The following is an 18,075-nucleotide window of genomic DNA, read 5'->3' on the forward strand; positions in this document are numbered from 1 at the left end:
AGAGAAGATGGCGTCGGAGCTGGAGTCCGAGGTGCAGGCCATCGACCGCAGTTTGCTGGAATGTTCTGCCGAGGAGATCGCAGGGGTGAGTGCGGGAGCCCGGGAGGGCTGTGTCCGGCCCTCGCAGGCCGCGCCCCGGGGGAGGAACAGAGTCCTGGAAATCCCGGAGCGCGCCGCTGACTTCGGTAACAGCCGCGCTGGCCCTGTCCAGTGCGGAAAGGACCCCGGAGGCCATCGAGCCTGCTCCGCGCCTTCTGTGCTCAGAGGTCCCCAGGCCCCCTGTCCCTGCGCTTTCATGACCCGTCCTCACCTTCCTCGTCCATGAAGTCTGCCACGCTTGGGCCTTTGCCCTTTATGCCGGCTGCGTTGTCGTACAGTCGCCCTGCTTCGTCTTCTGGTCCCTTTTCTTGGGATAAGCAGAGCAGTGTCTGCGCTGAGGAGTGTTGTCCTCACCAACTTTGTTGCTGGGACCGCCGGCGGCACCCAGGCTGCAACTCGGACAGCCCCGCATTCCCCTCAGTGCCTTTTTAAAAAGCCATCTTGCACTTGTTTATTTAGTTAGATGGCAATCTCGGTGCCTGGGTGCTAGGTAGTGTCTTGACACGTTTGCTGAGCGTGGAGGCTGGGAGATTTTAAAAACACATAATTTTTCTAGAAGTTGGGAAAAGTTGGACGGAGAACAAACGTTATATAACTTTGAGAAAGCAGCTTTGGTTAACAGATGCAAGCTCATTAATGATAGAGTTGATCACAGTGTATCAACAGCCCTTAGGCCCTAAACCTAAGCCATTCAGTCAGTAAGGACTAAAAATGTAATATGAACAGTGCTGATATAAGTAGCAAAATTATAAAAACAACTTCAACAAACTCAGTGTCGTCTTCTGCCAGTGAGGGCAGGGGACACCTATCAGAACAGATTGTCCACAGTGGCTGTGAATGGTTCGAACATTGGAGCCCAGTCTCTAAGGCCGCCAGTTGAAAAAGCTCCTAGAAAATAAAATGACTGACTCTTCAGCACACCAGCACACTGCATGTTGCCGGCAATAGTTTGGGTATGAGGCTGGTGAGTGTTTGAGGTGAATTGGTACGACTAAGGAAGTTCAGGTGGGAGTAAGTGAGGGAGAGGGTAAAGGTGATAAGTTAAAAAAATACATTGTTGCCTAACGAGTCTAAGTTTTTATTTGTTTGGTTTTTTTGAGACTAAGGTGTTGAGCCTGTTTTCATGTACTTTGTGTGAAATTGCACAACCCAAGGATTTCAGCCCCCATCTGCCTTTGATTTATCAAAGAGATTTGGAAAAGGAGATGAAAGCCTGTCCTAAGAAAACAGGAAAATAAGTAACAACAGTAACTTGGTATCCTTTTCTAATTGTTGTCAAATCTGTTCCTGTCAAAGTAGTGGGGTTTTGGTTTGTTTGTGCTTTTTCTCTCCAGTGAATATTTTGCATCTGTGGGCTAGTGAGGCTAGCTGTGTTACCCCATTCTAATATTGATGAGAGAGAGTACTCTCAGTTTGTTGAGGTTCCTGAGGAAGCCATTCACAAAACCAGTGTCGGAGGCTGCTGCTCCCAGAGCTCTCAAGTGGTGAAATTTGCAAGAAGATGGAGTGAGGGAAAATAAGGGAAATGCAGCAAAACCTCTTAAAAAAAAAAAAAAAAAAAGATTTATTTCTAATTATGTGTATTTGTGTATGTCTGTGTCGGGTATGTGTACATGAGTGTACTGCACCCTGGCTGCAGGCATCAGATCCCCAGTGTGGGTGCTGGTTGAAGTGTACTATGTGCTCTTAACTGCTAAGCTATCTTCAGCCCAACAGACTCTTATTAACTTGTGCCTATTTGAATTTGTGAAGATCTCCCTCTGAGCTCACGTTACTTTTTGCTCAGTTGACTTTTAAGTGGCTTTCTTATGTAGATTTAGCAAATGAAACTTTAGGAAATGTAGTCTGAAGGCAGAGAAGTCCTGTAAATAGAGTAGATGGACATTAGAATTGATGCCATACTCCCCAGCTGTATAATCTTACCTAGCATTAATTACATCTAGAGAGGTTTACTGGGTGTATTTAATTAGGATGCCAAGTACTTTAACATTGTTCTTTCAGCCTTAGGCTCCAGCTGAAAATTAACAGGACATTTTCTCTTAGGATAAAAGTAAATTTTAGTCATGCCTTTAGTTCCAGCACTTATGAGGCAGAGGCAGGCAGATACAGTTTGAGGCCAGCCAGGGCTATGTAATAAGAGCCCATCTCAAAAAAAAATTTTGTTTTAGTTTTAGAGATTAAACAGAGAAAGTAGTTATTAGAATTTAGACTTCCATAATTGGTAATTTTCTAATACCAATTCCATTTTAACTTAGTAAGTACTGATGCCTTTTGTGTCATTATTTTGAAATGGGCTTGCTGTGTGTCCCAGGCTAGCCTTGAATTCAGAATCTTCCTGCCTTAGCCTCCTGAGTGCTGGACTTGCAGACATGTGACACCACACCTGGCCTATGAGTAAGTCGTGAACACTTTATTGACACAATGCATTAGGCAGAGGAAAAGCTTTGCTATTGCATCCATTTCAACTAAGCTGACTCTACACTTGGGATTTTAGAGATCACTGAAGCCAGCTGCAGTCAATCTTCTCTTTCTTGGTAGAATTGATTCAAGTATGTTCTAATGGGTGGTTATCATTTAGGAAGACATGTATTGTTTTTCCCCACACATGAAATAAATCTAAGCTGTGTTGGATAGTGCACATCTATAATCCCAGTACTCAGGAGGCTGAGGCAGCAGGGTCACTTGGGAATACCAATCCAGCCTGTCTCCAAAAAGAAATTTGGAGCTGGGTAGATGGCTCATTCAGTCAAATGCCTCTTCATACAGGCATGAGGACTTGCGTTCTCCCCAGCACCCACATAGAAGGCCAGGCACAGCAGCGTGTGGCTGTGGTACCAGCACTGGGGAGCAGGACATAAATGGATCCCTGGGGCTTGCTAGCAAGCTAGTCTGGCTGAATCAGTAAATCCCAGATTCTGTGAGAGACTTGTTTAAAATAAGGCAGTGAGAAATTGAGGAAGACATCAGATGCTCCTCACCCCTCTCTTTGGGTATCACGTGCACACACAGCAAATGAGAGATTTCAACAGTTTCTTTCATGAACCTGCATTTCTGTGTCTGTGTGTTTGTGTATGTGAAGAGTGAGTCCACTTTCGTGCCAGACACTCTTGAGGAGGTCATAGGACATTACGTGGAGTCTATTCTTCCCTTCCATCTTTATGTGGACTCTGGGGATTAAACACAGGTCACCAGGCTTGCCAGGCAAGTTCCTTTAACCGATGGGCCATCTTGCCAGCACTCATTATAGACAGTGTGTGGAGTTTTGTGGGTGTGTTGATTATTTCTAACTTTAACATTGTGAATAGTCTTAGGGGGGGAGGTACAGCACACACTGTATGGCCCAGGGCTGGAGTGCATTCCTAGAGTTGTGTGACCATGACTTCCCTTTTACAATGTTTTCATCATCCCTCCAAAGGAATATGTCCCTCTCCATTTTCCCCAGATCTCCAAACTAAACAATTGCTAATCTATTTTCTGTTTCCTTAGATTCGTTTATTTTGGACATTTTATATAAATGAGACCGTACCATAGATCTTATGGTTTTTCTTCTTTCTTTTCACAGATGTTCATCAGTGTTGTAGAATGCATTGATACTTCATTCCTTTTCATTACCAAACAATAGCCCCTTGTACAGATGGATATAGCACATGAATGGATATAGTTTTATCCATTCATGAATGGATAGATATTTGGGCTTTGAAGCTTTTTGGATATCCAGAATGAGCTACTGTGAATATTTGTGTAGAGATTTGTGTGTGTGCACTTTGATTTCTCCTGGCCATGTCCCTAGGAGTGGAGCTGGGTCATATGGTAATAACTCTTTTGAGGAACTGCCAGCCTGGATCCAAAGTGGCTGTGGCATTTTATACTCCGTCAGCAGTGCGGGAGGGCGCTCAGTTTTCTGCATCCTTGCCAGCACTTGTCTGTGTTTTAATTATTGCCATTCTGTTAGGTATGAAGGACTTTCTCTTGGATTGCACTTCCGTTTCTTACTTGATCATGATTCTAAACACTTGTATGAGCTTATTGCCCATTTCTGTATCTTTGTACCTTACCATCTTAATGTAGTTTTCCTCCAGTTCCATACTCCATTTTACTAATAGAGATTGCTGTTTTATAGCTAACTCACAATTGTAAAATTGCAGTTTTACTCGGCTGTAGAATACTTAGATGCAGTAGCAAAGAAAGCTAACCTCGAGGGACTCTCTTGCTTTGTGTTTCTATTTTATGTATATTCTCAATCCGAGGCTTAAATTTAAATTTAACATTCAGCAGAAGGAGAGCTGGCAGTGTTGTCATGGCATGTTTGCTTTAGTGGGATGAGGTGACAGTTTCTTTACTTGTAAGGTGGTAAATGCTGGTCTGTGTATATGAAATAAGGACAAACCAAAGTGCAGCCACTTATTGGAAACCCAATAATGTTTCACATAGAAACCTCAGCTGCATTTAGCAGGTGAGAACTGATAGAAAAAGCTGTTGATTTTATTATTTTGAGAAATATGTAAGCAGTCATTGTGAGAGACAATCCTAAGTTTTTCTTGCTTTATATAATGATACATGTTAAGTTTACTCAGACTCAGGTGCCTGTAATAGAGTCCAAATACAAGGTGACTTTTAATTGTTCACACAACAGTAATAAACTTTTGTAGTTGTTTATTTATTTTTGCAATATTGGGTACCTGGGCCTTATGAGTTCTGTACTACTGAACTACACTGCCAGCTCAGTGGTATACTTCTAAACGATGGGGAACATATGCCAGTCTTTTTAGTTAGGTTTTGATAATAAAATGATTTTTAAAGTTAGATACTTGTCCTACTAATGACATGCTTCATAATAGCCTTGACTTTTTTCTTTCCTTTAAGATTTTTAATTTTAATTATGTGTATGTATGTGTGTTCATGTGTCTGTGCACATGTGTGCAGATGCCCTCAAGAGGCCAGAAGAGGTCATCAGCTCCCTGGATGTAGAACTGCAGGTGGTTGTGAGCTGCCCTGTGAGTGCTGGGCACTGAAGTCGGGTCCCTTCTGCAGCTGAAGCTTCCTCTTTATCAAAGAAACTTTATGAACAGATGTGGGGTGGAGCCACAATAAACACTACATGATTCTTCTAAGAACCATCTTACCTTGATTACAGTTCTGCAAAAGTGAGCTTTTAGGAGAGATGGGAACATAAAATAAGGAAAACTAAATTTTTCTTCATTCTTTTAAAATAGGACCCCATGTGGCTCAAACTGGCTTTCATTCCCTAAATAGCTGAATATGACCTTGACTTTGATATTCCTGCCTCCACATCCCAAGTGCTGAAATTACAGGCATTACATTCCCCCGCCTATTTCACCATTTAAACTTAATCTTTTTTTTAAAATTTATGTTCTCCTTCATTCCTCCCCCTCTTTCCCCCTCCTCTCAGTTTTTTGTTTGTTTTTGTTTTTTTGAGACAGGGTTTTTCAGCCCAGGCTGTTTTGGAACTCGCTTTATAGACCAGGCTGGCCTTGAACTCACAGAGATCACAGAGGCCTGCCTCTGCCTCCCGAGTGCTGGGGTTTTCACTCATTCCCTTATGCTTTCTTTCTTACCATAGTGGAGTTTAGGTGCAGGGTCTTGCTCATGCTACACAAGTGCTCCTCTCCTAAACTATATCTCCAGGCCTTTTTCTTGAAAAAATCTATTTATTCAAGACATTTCTGGCCACGTTTGCCACATGTCTTTAATCACAGCACGTGGTGGAGGCAGGTGGATCTCTGTGAGTTCCTGATCTACATAGGGAGTTCTAGGCTAGCCAGGGCTATAGAGTGATAACCTATTATCCCCTCTCCAATTTGTATTCTATTTTAAAGTGTGTGTGTGTGTGTGTGTGTGTGTGTGTGTGTCTGTAAGAGTATATTTACATGAGTGCAGGTACTAGCAATATCCAAAAGAGAATGTTGGATCCCTTAGAGCTGGAGTTGTAGGTGGGTACTAGGAACCAAACTCTGGTCCTGTAAGAACAGAGCAGTACATGTTTTTACCTTTGAGCTATCTCTCCAGCCCCTAAATTTATTTTTTAAATGAGTATGTATGTATGCCTCTTTTTGGTTTTTCAAGACACAGTTTCTCTGTGTAACAGTCCTGGAACTCACTTTATAGACCAGGCTGGCCTTGAACTCACAGAGATCCGCCTACCTCTGCCTGAATGCTGGGATTAAAGGCATGTGCCACCACTGCCCGGCTATAATTTGTTCTTACTTGTCCTATCTCCCACTGAAAATATGCCTTCAAATAAAACCTTAGTGTTGTCAGTTAAAATTGTATTCAGCTTTCTTACTTTTTCATTCATTTAAAAAAAAAACATATAGGATAATTTGATAACTTTTCTTCTTGTCTTGGCTCACCTGACAATGGGTAAGCAATTGCACATTTACCCTTGGATGTGGCCAGTACAATTGTCATTTAAAAACTCAATAAGTCAGGTATGGTGGTGCATGCCTTTAATCCCAGCACTCAGGAGGCAGAAGCAAGAGGATCTCTGAGAGTTCAAGGCCAGCCTGGTCTACTTAGAGAGTTCCAGGATATCCAGGGCTACATAAAGAAACCCTGTCTCAGAAACAACCAACCAACCCTCAGTGAGCAAGATTCCACTGCTTGCCCTTTTTGTAACTGTGCAGCTTAAAGAGTGTGTGTACGTGTGCATGCTCACATATTGTGTTCCTGCATGTATAAAATATTGATTTATAGCTACTCTTTAAAAGGGGAGAATCCTTAGGATGTTGGGATTTTTCTCCTAAGAAGTACTGTCATTTGAAAAATAACTTAGTCCCTTCCTTCATGCATAAAGCAAACAGGAAGGTATTGTTTGAAAAGTTCACGATTACTCCAGTGGTAAAAACTTTGTTTGCAGTCATGGCCTTTCAGTACCTAGCCTTATGAACTAAGTGTTTATATAGCAAAAGTTCTCTGGAACACGAAATTGACTAAAAAGTTAAATACGCCACCTCACGAATATTTAAAATGTTATTTTTAGAAGAAATTTGTGGGCTGAGGATTGTGTAGATAATAGCTGAATGAAGTCCGTATGTTGACTTACTTATTGTGTTTGAGCTTTTTTCACGGATGTATATATGTGTAATCATGTGTATGCCTGGTGCCCTTGGAATTCAGAAGAGGGCATCACATACCTTGGAATTAGAGTTATGGGTGGCTGTGAGCCACCCTGTGGCACTGGGAACTGAACCTGGGTCCCCTGCAGGAGCAGCCAGTGCTCTTCGCCTCTTGTCATCTCTCCAGCTCCTCACACTGACGTCTTCAGATGCTAAGCATTGCTTCTTCATAGTCCCTTTAATTCTTACCCTCCTGCTGCTGCCTCAAGAGCTCTGGATTACAGGTACACAGATGGCACCAGTGGCACCGTGCCAGGCTTGAGCTTGATTACGAGTTCCTTCCCCCGCCCCCTGTTGGTTTTCAAGTCATGGTTTCTCTGTGTAGTCCTGGCTGGCCTGGAACTCGGAGATCCGCCTGCCTCCGCCTCCCGAGTGTTGGGATTAAAGGCGTGTAGCATAACATCCAGAAAATAGAAGTCTTTTTTAACAAGTCTGTGATTGCAACCTAAGTAAACACTGGGTCTGTGAGTCATGCTAGCAGCTCAGTAAACTGTTGTAGTAGAAGTGGGTCATTTTATTTCATGTTTTGAGGTTTATAGTCTTTTTCTTGCCTTAGGGCCAATATGGCACAAAGAAGTTTAAGAGAGCAGTCAGTGGATACAGGCTGTGTGGCAAAGGCCAGGGAAGGGCAGAAGGAAAGAGGAAAGGCAAGGGAGTGGCTTTCATTCCCTGTGGGGCATCTCTGTCTCTGGCATGTGAGTACAGTGAGTGAAAGCAGACTTGCAGTCCTCCACAGGGTCTAACCCAGTGCTCACTGGTTCACCCCTGACAGAAGGGGAGGGAGGCGGAAACTGGACTAGAAGACACCTCCTCGAAGGCAAAGCACGCACACTGAGTGACCAGAAACAGCCGGAAGGCAGGGGAAATAAGCCAGGAGGACTTCCTGGACATTTCAGGGGCTGGGCCTTAAACGTAATGTGAAGCTGTATGACATGTTCAAGTTGGTATTTGTCAAAAGTTACCCCAGCAGTGAGGTTAGAAAAGTTCACAGGAGCCGGGCAGTGGTGGGGCACGCCTGTAATCCCAGCACTCGGGAGGCAGAGCCAGGCGGATCTCTGTGAGTTCAAGGACAGCCTGGGCTACAGAGTGAGATCCAGGAAAGGTGCAAAGCTACACAGAGAAACCCTCAAAAAACCAAAACAGAAAAAAGAAAAAAGCAAAGAAGTTCACAGGGACAAGGCGGGTGGGGTCTGCAGAAGGACATGGCTCCGCTGTTCCTGGGGTGGGGTGCGGGGTTCTGTAGAGACGGATGGATGGATGGCTGTGATGGTAAAACAGTGATGGTGTTGAGTGGAGCAGGAGGAAGATTCTCAAGTTTAAGTGCTTAGGTAAACGCTAAAGTAAAGAGGTAGAGGAACAGATTTTGGTGGTGGTGGGCATTTTGAGTTGGTATTTGTGGGATATCCAGGTATCTAGATAGTTGGAAGCAAAAGTTGAAGCCCAGAAAAGGGAGCTGTTTTGGTTTTTGGTTTTCTATCTGGATTTCAGGGGAGAACAAAGGGGAAAGGTTTTGTAGAGAGAAGTTCATCAGAGAAAGAAGCCATAGTCAATAGGTCAGGCTCTTGTGGGATAACATCTGTGAAAGAACACACACACACACACACACACACACACACTGTCTGTCTGTCCACCCAGGGTTTTGGAGATTGAAATCAAGTCATCAGGCAAGCACTTTTACCCAACTGGCTGGCCCAGATTAAAATTTTAATCTACAATAGTATAAACAAAATATGATTATTATCTTTTTACCAAAAAGGAAGTTGGGTATAATTGCTCAAATTAGCAGTCAGTTGACCTTATTTAAAACTTTGTTGTTTTCTTTTTCCAAAGAAATGGCTGCAAGCAACTGACCTCACCAGAGAAGTATACCAGCATTTAGCCCACTGTGTGCCCAAAATCTACTGCCGGGGTCCCAACCCTTCCCCACAGAAGGAGGACACACTTGCCCAGCATGTCTTGTTGGGACCAATGGAGTGGTACATCTGTGGTGAAGACCCTGCCCTGGGATTCCCGAAGCTTGAGCAGGCAAACAAGCCTGCTCATCTCTGTGGCCGAGTGTTTAAAGTAGGGGAGCCCACATATTCCTGCAGGTAAAGTACGACAATTCTCTGAAGCCTTCAGATTTTTATTTCCAAATTATGAAATCTATACATTTAAAAGTCCACACCACCAATACATACAGTTGAATAAACTGATTTGGGGACAGATATTCATGAAATGATTTTGCTATCAGGAACCAACCTGTCACCAGCACAGAGAAGCCCTAGGTGGCTTCCATCTCTATCCTGGCCATAGTTTCTCCCTTACCCTTCTGATGCATCTTGCTTACAGTGATTCTTTCTGGTGCTCACATTGTTCTGCAGTTGGCTGTGGAAACCCATCACACTGGCTCCTTTGGTCCTCTCCTCTGCCTTCATTAGCTTTGGGGTGCTGTTTCCCTTTCTGGCATGATGAGATACCCACAGCTTTCTGTATTTGCTGTGACCTATATGGAGAATCAGTCATTTCTCCAAGGAGTTTCTTTTTAATTGGGAATGGTAGAAAGTAGGATATGTTTGCTATGTGGGCTTAGTAATACAAAAATGACCTTAAAAGATTGGTGAAATAAGTCTGGGAGAAAAGAAGGAAGAACATGCCCTGACCCCTTCTGATTCCCATGCTTATTATCACTGCTTAACACTCGGTCCTTCCAGAAATTCTCTGTGCATAGTAGGCATCATACATGCATGTGTATACATATGTGTATAGACTATCTTAACCATAAGTATGTACACATATGGGCTGGCAAGGTGGCTCAGTGGGTAATGGTATCTGCTGCCAAGCCTCATGACCAGTGTTTGATCCCAGAGACCAGTGGTGGAAGGGGAGACCTCCACACACACTCCATGGTACTCATAGGCCCATACACATGTGCCCATGTACACCAAATAAATTAATGTAATGAAAAGAAATATGTAAGTCAGGTGTGGTGGCACACAGCTCTAATCCCAGCACTGGGGAGGCAGAGGCAGGCGCATCTCTGTAAATTTGACGCCAGCCTGGTCTACAGAGCAAGTTCCAGGACAGCCAGGGCTACACAGAGAGACCCTGTCTCAAAAGAAAGGAAAGAAATATGTACACAAAACTCAATTTCCTGTTTGACTAGCGCTTAGTGTCTTTCCATTCAGTTTACACAGATAAATAGTATTCCATTGTGTGAACATACTGCTGATAGAGACGTTGTTCAACTTCTAAAAAACATTTTGGTGTAAAATTTAAAGGAAGCTAATTAAGGTGTCTGGGTTCCATGTTAGTTTTTTCCCATTAGCATGGTCAGACTATCAATTCTGACTGTACTATACAGTGAGGCACTGTCAGAGCAGGTTCTTGGTAGTAGAACGATCTCTTGGAGTGTGCTGCTCATGCTGGGAGAATAGGTCCTCTTCAGCCTTGTGACTGACAAATAAGGAAGCTGCATTCCAATGGCTCCCGCAGTGCCCTTCGTACCCAAAAGATACAGTCCAATTACACATTTGTATGTCTTTAAATCTAAAGTCTGGCTATTACCCCCAGTCTTTACTCTTTTTTTCTCTCATGATCTTGATACTTTTGAAAATTAACTAATTATTTTTTAAAAAGTCCTTCAATTTTGTCTGGTAAGTGGACCTTGCACCTTTGGCCAGATTGCCACAGAGATGAGGAATCCAGCCCTGTTGTGTGGGCTGCGGTTCCACTGATCACTTGGTTGCAGTACTGTCTACAGGCTGTTTCTACTCTGAAGTCACTCCCCCACGTAGTCAGTGGGGTGGGAAAGCACTTACCTCCCCTTTCTCCATCTGCCACTGTTAGCTCTCCCTTTCTCTATCGAGCTTTGAGTTTCGTTGTTTTTTTTTTTAATGTTTGCAAGGCTAGGACTTGAACTTCAGATGTGTTGATCCATGTCCACTGATGTAGTACCGACTTTTTTGTTGTTGTTTTTAACTTGCGCACTGTGTCCTGGCCTCACACAATAGGAGCCTTTAGCGCTGTTGGCTCTTTTTGATGCTGCTAGTGTTCTCAAAATACTTACTTAGTTTCTGGCACAAGATTGCTGGCCATTGGTGGCACACACCTTTAATCCCAGCACTCAGGAGGCAGAGGCAGGTGGATCTCTGCGAGTTTGAAGCCAGCCTGGTCTACAAAGAGAGTTTTCAAGACAGGCTCCAAAGCTACACAGAGAAACCCTGTCTCAGGGACACACACACACACACACACACAAGCCACAGTGACATCTTAGATTTCTCCTTGTCTGCCTTGAAATCAACCATTTTCCCAAGAAACTGGTTTTCTTTTTTTTCAGAGCTGAGGACCGAACCCAGGGCCTTACGCTTGCTAGGCAAGTGCTCTACCACTGAGCTAAATCCCCAACCCCGAAACTGGTTTTCTTAGTAGAGAATGGTATTTAGCAAGAAGATAGTGGCTAGGTAACACGTGTGCTCATTGCTTTGGGGTGTCAGTACTTCTAGACCCTCTCCTGCTCTGTATCCTATCCCTGTCCAAGCACTGAAGTAGATATCTGGGGCTGCGGTAATGTCTCCAGTTCTAGCCCAACCCCTCAGGGTTCTTTCTGGGTTTGTGTGCTCTGGCAGGAGGAACTTGAGCCCCATCAGTCCTCTGTGTGCAACCAGACATTCCTTGGCTTTTTTGTGGCTTTTGCCACCCAGCTGTGTGTGATCGCCCTTCTTACCCTGTGCAGGGACTTTCTTCTTACCAGTTCTTGGGGCATGTGCAAAGTAATTCTTACATTGGTGTTTGTAGAGCTTACTCCACAACCTAGCCTTCCTTGTGTGTATACTGGACATCTGCCTTGAGCAGGACGCCAAAGCCTCAGCTCTCTGCCTGGTAGACTGAATGCCCCTGTGACGCTCTACTCCACACCACTCTCGGAAGCTTGCTGAGCCTAGCCTGACCTGATTTGTGGTTGACTCCACATCATCTTCTGTCCTTAGGCAGGGGCCTCAAAGGAACAGAGCCAGTAGAATGCGGATGTATTACAGAAGAGCGTTTGCTTGAATGGCTTACATGATGGTGTCCAGGGAGTCCAAATGTGGCTGGCTCCCTGCTGGACCCAGTAGCTGCCCAGTCCATGAATCTTCACACCTCAGTACTACCAGTCTGGTGCTGAGGACCTGGGTAGCTCCCGGGAATCCACTGATCTTCTGCCCACATCCAAGGCCCAAGAAGCTGGAGTCCCGATGAGTGGAGGGTGGTGCTGCAGCAGGGGTAGCTGCACTCCGTCCAGAGACATGGGGCACTGGGTCACGTCTCACCCACAGTTGGGGAGCAGAGAGACAAATGCGGGTACTCAGCTTGCCTTCTCTCTTATTCATCTCAGGACCCCATCGTGAAGATTGTGTGCCCGCATTCAGGGTGGGTCTTCCCACAATTAAACCTCGCTGGAAACATCCTTATAGACATACCCAAAGATCTGTTTCTACTGTGACTCTGAGTCCGGTCAAGTTGACAGTGAAGGTGACCAGCGTATTTCCACCCCACACTCATGCTGCCCTCGGCTGCCTTGACCCCAGCCCTGCTCAGACGTTGTCTGGAGCACACACATGTCCTGGGGCTCTCCTTGGTTACTGCTCTCTTGTTGTTCAGCCCCTTGTATTTCATCTCATCTTGCTTGTTCTCGGTGTCCGCGTGGGATCGTTGAGTCTGTGTCTGAGCTCTGACAGGCCGCTGCGTTTGCTAAGCATTATCTTCTGAGCAGACAGAATCCAGTCAGTTGGAATCATGTTTAATCCTTCCTTAGCCTTTGAGAATATCCTTCAGGAACTGAGGGTCAGTGAGTACGTTTCTTCCCTAAAGCACATCTGATACAGAGGAAGACTCAGACTGTTTCTGGTTCCCCTTCTGTATGCCTACAATACAGCTGCCAGAATGTGAGGAGAGTTGCCTCCACCCTGGCTGGCCGGCAGCCAGTTAGGAGCAGTGTCAGGTCTCACAGGTTGAGGTCTCAGTCCTACAGGACTGCCCCCTCCCACCCATCTCTGACACTCAATTCTGAACCCCTCTATCCAGGATGGATTGATTTGCAAATTGGGATTCCTATGGCTGTCTGCTTGGGTTTAGTTAATTTGCCACAGGGGATTGTATTCCTCGGACTATTATAAAGCATATTGCAAAGGATACAGATGAAGGGATGTACAGGGCAAGATCTGGGAGAACCTTCTGTGCTCTCTGGGCATGCCTTCCCCCAGGTGGTAAGCATTCTGGAAGCTCTCCATGCTATGTCCTTTCTGGTTTTTATGGAGCATGGGTGAAGAAGCTCAGTCATGTGGAATGTGATTGAATGAAAGACTAAGTGGAGAATCCTCAGAGCCTGTCTGGGTGGATTCTTGTTGGCCTTGAGCATTCCTTTAGGGGTATAGGGCAGGACTGCTTCTAGAGTCTCCACTTAGGAGCTACTCGGAGAGTTTCCTTAAGACGGAAAGGCTGAGTGAGTGGAGTGTATTTTCAGTTCTGATGACCTGGCTTAGAGAAGGTGAGAGGAAGGCAGGAGAAGGTCAGAAGGACTTTGCGTTCGGAGGCCTGCAGCCCTCAGGGGATTCCAGTCACTAGGAAGCATGAGCCAGAACGTAGACAAGGCCTCTGACTAGAAAGCCCTTCTTTTCTGCTCTCATACCAGTGTGTTAGGAGGTTTTCACTCATCTGCAATGAAATGAGGGAAAATGGGCTGGTTGTGGTTTTTGTTTTTGTTTTTCATGCAGCTAAATTTAAATGCTTAGACATGTACTTTGTTGTTAAAAATACATGGTGGTGGCTGGAGATGGCTCAGCAGTTAAGAGCACATGCTGCTCTTGCACAGGACCTGAGTTCTGTTGCCAGCATCCATGTTGGTCAGCTGGAAGCTACTGATAACTCTAGTTCTAGCAGGTCTGACTCATCTCTGTCCTGTGCAGGCCCCTGTACTCAGTGCACATACTCACATGCAGATACACAGAAATACATACAGTTTAAAATGCTGAAAATACGTATTTGAAAACATGATGTGCTGGCAAGGTGGCTCAGTAGTTAGGGTGTTTGTCACCAAGCCTCATAACCTGAGTTAAATCTAAGACCCACAGGGTGGGAGGAGACAGAGCTGACAACCGGAAGCTGCTCTCTGACCTTCACATGTGCACCGTGGTACACAGGTGCGCACACACGGACACACGCGCGCGCACACACACACACACACACACACACACACACACACATGCACACACACAAATGAGTAAATAAATAATATTACATGAGTTGGTGATAATAAAAGTTTTGTTTTTGAGTGTTCTTGTTTTGTTTTTGTTCCTTGTAGGCTCTGAATCTCAGAAGTGGTAACTGCTGCTGCTGGGAACTGTTGTCCCTAGTAAAGGCTGGGGAGTTTCTGGTAGAGAGAGAAAATGAGACTATCCAGCTTCCTAGGTTCTCTGTCCCCCCTAGAGAAAGAATTCTGAGGCCAAGGAATTCTGATGAATTTCATTACAGAGCACAAGCAGGGGTGCAGGCTTCTGGAGAGAATTGTGTTGCTGGCATTTCAGACAGCTTGTCTACTGGGCAGACTAAATGGAGGAGAGGATTCTCCTATGTTAGGTGAACTCTAGGGATGGGTCAGGATTTCCCCCGTAGGGTTCACTCTTTCTGTCCTTACATGTGGTTTTCAGGCCTGTCAGGTACATGATGGGAACAGCCAGTTTGCAAAACTGAAGATACAGAAATGTCATTCTAATGAAGCAAGGACAGCGGTCATCTCAGCTGGCCATGTTCGTCCAGCCTCTGGGGTGGTGCTGTGGTTTAGTGTTGCAGCAGCCCAGCATGGCCTGCTGCAACACAGCTCTGAAGTTGCATCAGCAGCTAGCCTCCATGCAGTTTCACTGTTAGGAGAAAATCAAGTTGTGTTGTGGTACTGCTCTCTGTTACCACACAGTACATACAAGTTTAGTACACAGACAGCATGCTTGGGCTGTAGAAAGAGCTGTTGGTAACGCAGATCCATGGACTTGGCCTGAATCCACGCCTCTGTCATCCCAAGTCAGACTGGTCTATGAACTGCTGTTTCCCAGTTGCAGATGTGAAATATTTATGTAGTGCCTCAAAGGTAACGACAAATATTGTCACTCAGAAACCTGTGCTGCTGCTCAAACACGGGGACAGTTGGAAGTGATATGTACTGCTCTTACTTGAAGTCCCTTTAATATTGCTATTAGTTGTCTATTTCCAATTCTTGTTCAGTGGTATTTGTCAGCCTTTTGAGAATGTTCTTTAAATTAAGGATAGAAAAATTCTCCTATTCTGGGTTTTGCAGCCTCAGACATTCACTCTTGAACCCAGTTGGTCATAGGGCAGTTGTTGCCTTAATCTACAAGACATCTGCCCTGGCATGGTAGTGCATGCAGTTAATCCCAGCACTCAGGAGGCAGAGGCAGACAGATCTCTGTGAATTCAAGGGCAGTCAGGGCTACACAGAGAAACCCTGTCTTGAAAAAACAATGATAAAAAAGCAAGGTCAAATAAACAAGGTGTCTCTGTCTCTTAGGAACATTTGCCACTCCATTCTTTGGGAATTTCTTTTACTTTTACTGTGTACAACCAAATCAGCAAACCCTCAGAACTGTCTTGGATTGATCATGTACACTAAGTCTGATGGCCTTTACCCACTAGAGGCCAGCCTACATAGTGAGTTCCAGGACAGCTTGAGCTATGTAGTAAGACCCTGTCTCAAAGTAAACAAAAAAGTACTATCATCTTAAGAAGAGCTCAGCACTCAAGCCCGACCTTCCTTCATTTTAGATGCCACTTCACCCGAAGGTTGTGAGCTATGACTGAAGGGGGGGTTAGCTCACTAGGTCGAGTCTTCCCAAGCCTGTACAGAACTGGACCACTGGGGCCAAGTGTATGCTGAGAGGCTCCCTCGTACACTCCAGGATGAAAACAAAACCTTTATGCTGACTTCATTGAGCAAAGATCTACAGAGTTGGGGCCTGGCACCTACTATTTTGGCACTTCTAGAAGGGTTCTGATGTTGTGGGACAGTATTAATTTTTGACACTCAAATCTCTTCTTTTTCTTTATCTTGACAGGGACTGTGCAGTTGACCCTACCTGTGTTTTATGCATGGAATGCTTTTTGGGAAGTATCCACAGAGACCACCGATACAGGGTCAGTAATGTCCAAATGACAGCCGCACACAGTGTTGAATTTTATACTAGGTGCCTTTTGTCTCATTTTAAAAATCGAATGGGTGTGAGGGCAGGTGGGCTGTGGTGTCTGCCACCCCACGATCACCGTGGTTGATTTGACTGAGCTGGCTGGCTAAGTGGGCATTTCTTTTCCCATTACTGCTCCACTTGGACTCTCTCCCAAAGCCGCGTGCTCAGTTGAGGAGAAAGACCTCCAAATGCAGAGCCAGTCTTCAGTGAGGGGGAGGTCTTCAGTGAGGGCGGAGGGGTAGCAGAGCCCCTGGCTAGATCCTCCAGACCAGTTCTCATTTTAAAACCTAAAGATTTAACAGTAAAGGGGAGAGAATGGTTTTCAAATTGGGAGATTTTGTTTTGTTTTTAGGGAATGTAGCTTGTTAGTATAGTACTTTCAAACATGGGCAAAGCCCTGGGTTCTGTTCCCAAGGGGGGAAAGAGAGGTGTTCAGTATAGAAAGGGGTTTCAAGCCTACATGTCTTGGAACTCCTAGAAAAGATAAGACAGAAATCAGGTCTTCTGTGTCAGCTGTCAACTAGTTGATCTGGTATTTTAAATGGTTATTAAAGAGGCCTATACTACTGGGTCATTCAGGGCCCACCTCCAGCCCTTGAGATTCTTGATAGTTTTATTTGGGGCTGTCCCTACACCTGCCCTTGTTCCTCTGCTGGAAGTGGGCAGTGGAGTATCAAGATTCAGAGGTGAAGGGACAGTTGTTAAAAGGAGTAGACTGTAGGAGGGGCTTCAGTCCTGTTCTTAATTCTGGAGCACAGCTGGGTCAGGGCCTTCCCACGGTTTGTTTTTATTCCCTCTGCCCAGGTCTTGATAATAATGAACAGAAAGGGTATATGGAATATCAGCGTCTTTATAAACCAGCAAGAGGCTCCCAGGTACCCTTCAGCTGCTCTCTCTGGTGTTTGGTAACAAGAGCACATGTGTACACCAGGCTGTCCCCAAGTGGCAGCCTACCTATGTTTCTTGGCCCACATCTGCATCTCCTGGGAATAAGTAGAAGGTGCAGGGTGACATTAATTATGCTGTGATATGGAGCATACAAATGCTGGCTTTGGCCAGAGTAGAGGCAGAGTTAGTCTAGAATTTGGTACATTTGAATTAGCCAATTGCTAACCCTTCTTTGTGGCACTTTTTATTTTATATATAGTTATATTTTTTTTTGTGTGGTACTTTTTTTAAAAGCAGAATTTCTGGTGTACCAAGTATTAGCCTGTAAATTCTGTCTTGCCAGACTTAGTAACTAGTTGCTGTAGCTTAAGGAAGTGTGACTAATTCTTAGGCCTCCAGGTGATAACAAAGTTTACAAAGTTGCAATGAGCACTTTTTCCCACCCCTTTAGAAGAGCAGGATTTTAGGAGTTGTTAAAGAAGGAAACTGTTTCCTTGAACCTACTGTGTTACAACATCGTTAGAAGAGACAGCAGCACTCCAGACAACCCCAGGGACCCTGGGCAGTCCTGTTCCCTGATTAAGAAAGCAGTGTAGGCAGGCCCCGCCCTCTGAAATACCTGAACTCTCCCACCAGAACAAAGTCACCCGTGGTCTCTAGAAAGCAGGCAGAAGCCTACAGGCTTGCCTTCGAGGAAGCGAGGAAGCGTTGACAGCCCTTTTAGTTGATACTTTTCCCTTATC

General features: G+C 44.9%; 1 protein-coding gene across 1 annotated transcript in view; it reads left to right on the top strand.

Moving 5' to 3' along the window:
- Positions 1-7: 7 nt before the first annotated feature.
- Ubr2 (ubiquitin protein ligase E3 component n-recognin 2) overlaps positions 8-18,075 on the top strand; it is a 73,023-nt gene continuing 54,955 nt past the window's right edge. The window contains exon 1 of the mRNA XM_036168073.1: positions 8-266. Coding sequence (XP_036023966.1) covers positions 8-266 — 259 coding nt within the window. The remainder of the gene's footprint in view (positions 267-18,075) is intronic.

This window comes from Onychomys torridus, chromosome 18, assembly GCF_903995425.1.
Source record: "Onychomys torridus chromosome 18, mOncTor1.1, whole genome shotgun sequence".
NCBI lineage: Eukaryota > Metazoa > Chordata > Mammalia > Rodentia > Cricetidae > Onychomys > Onychomys torridus.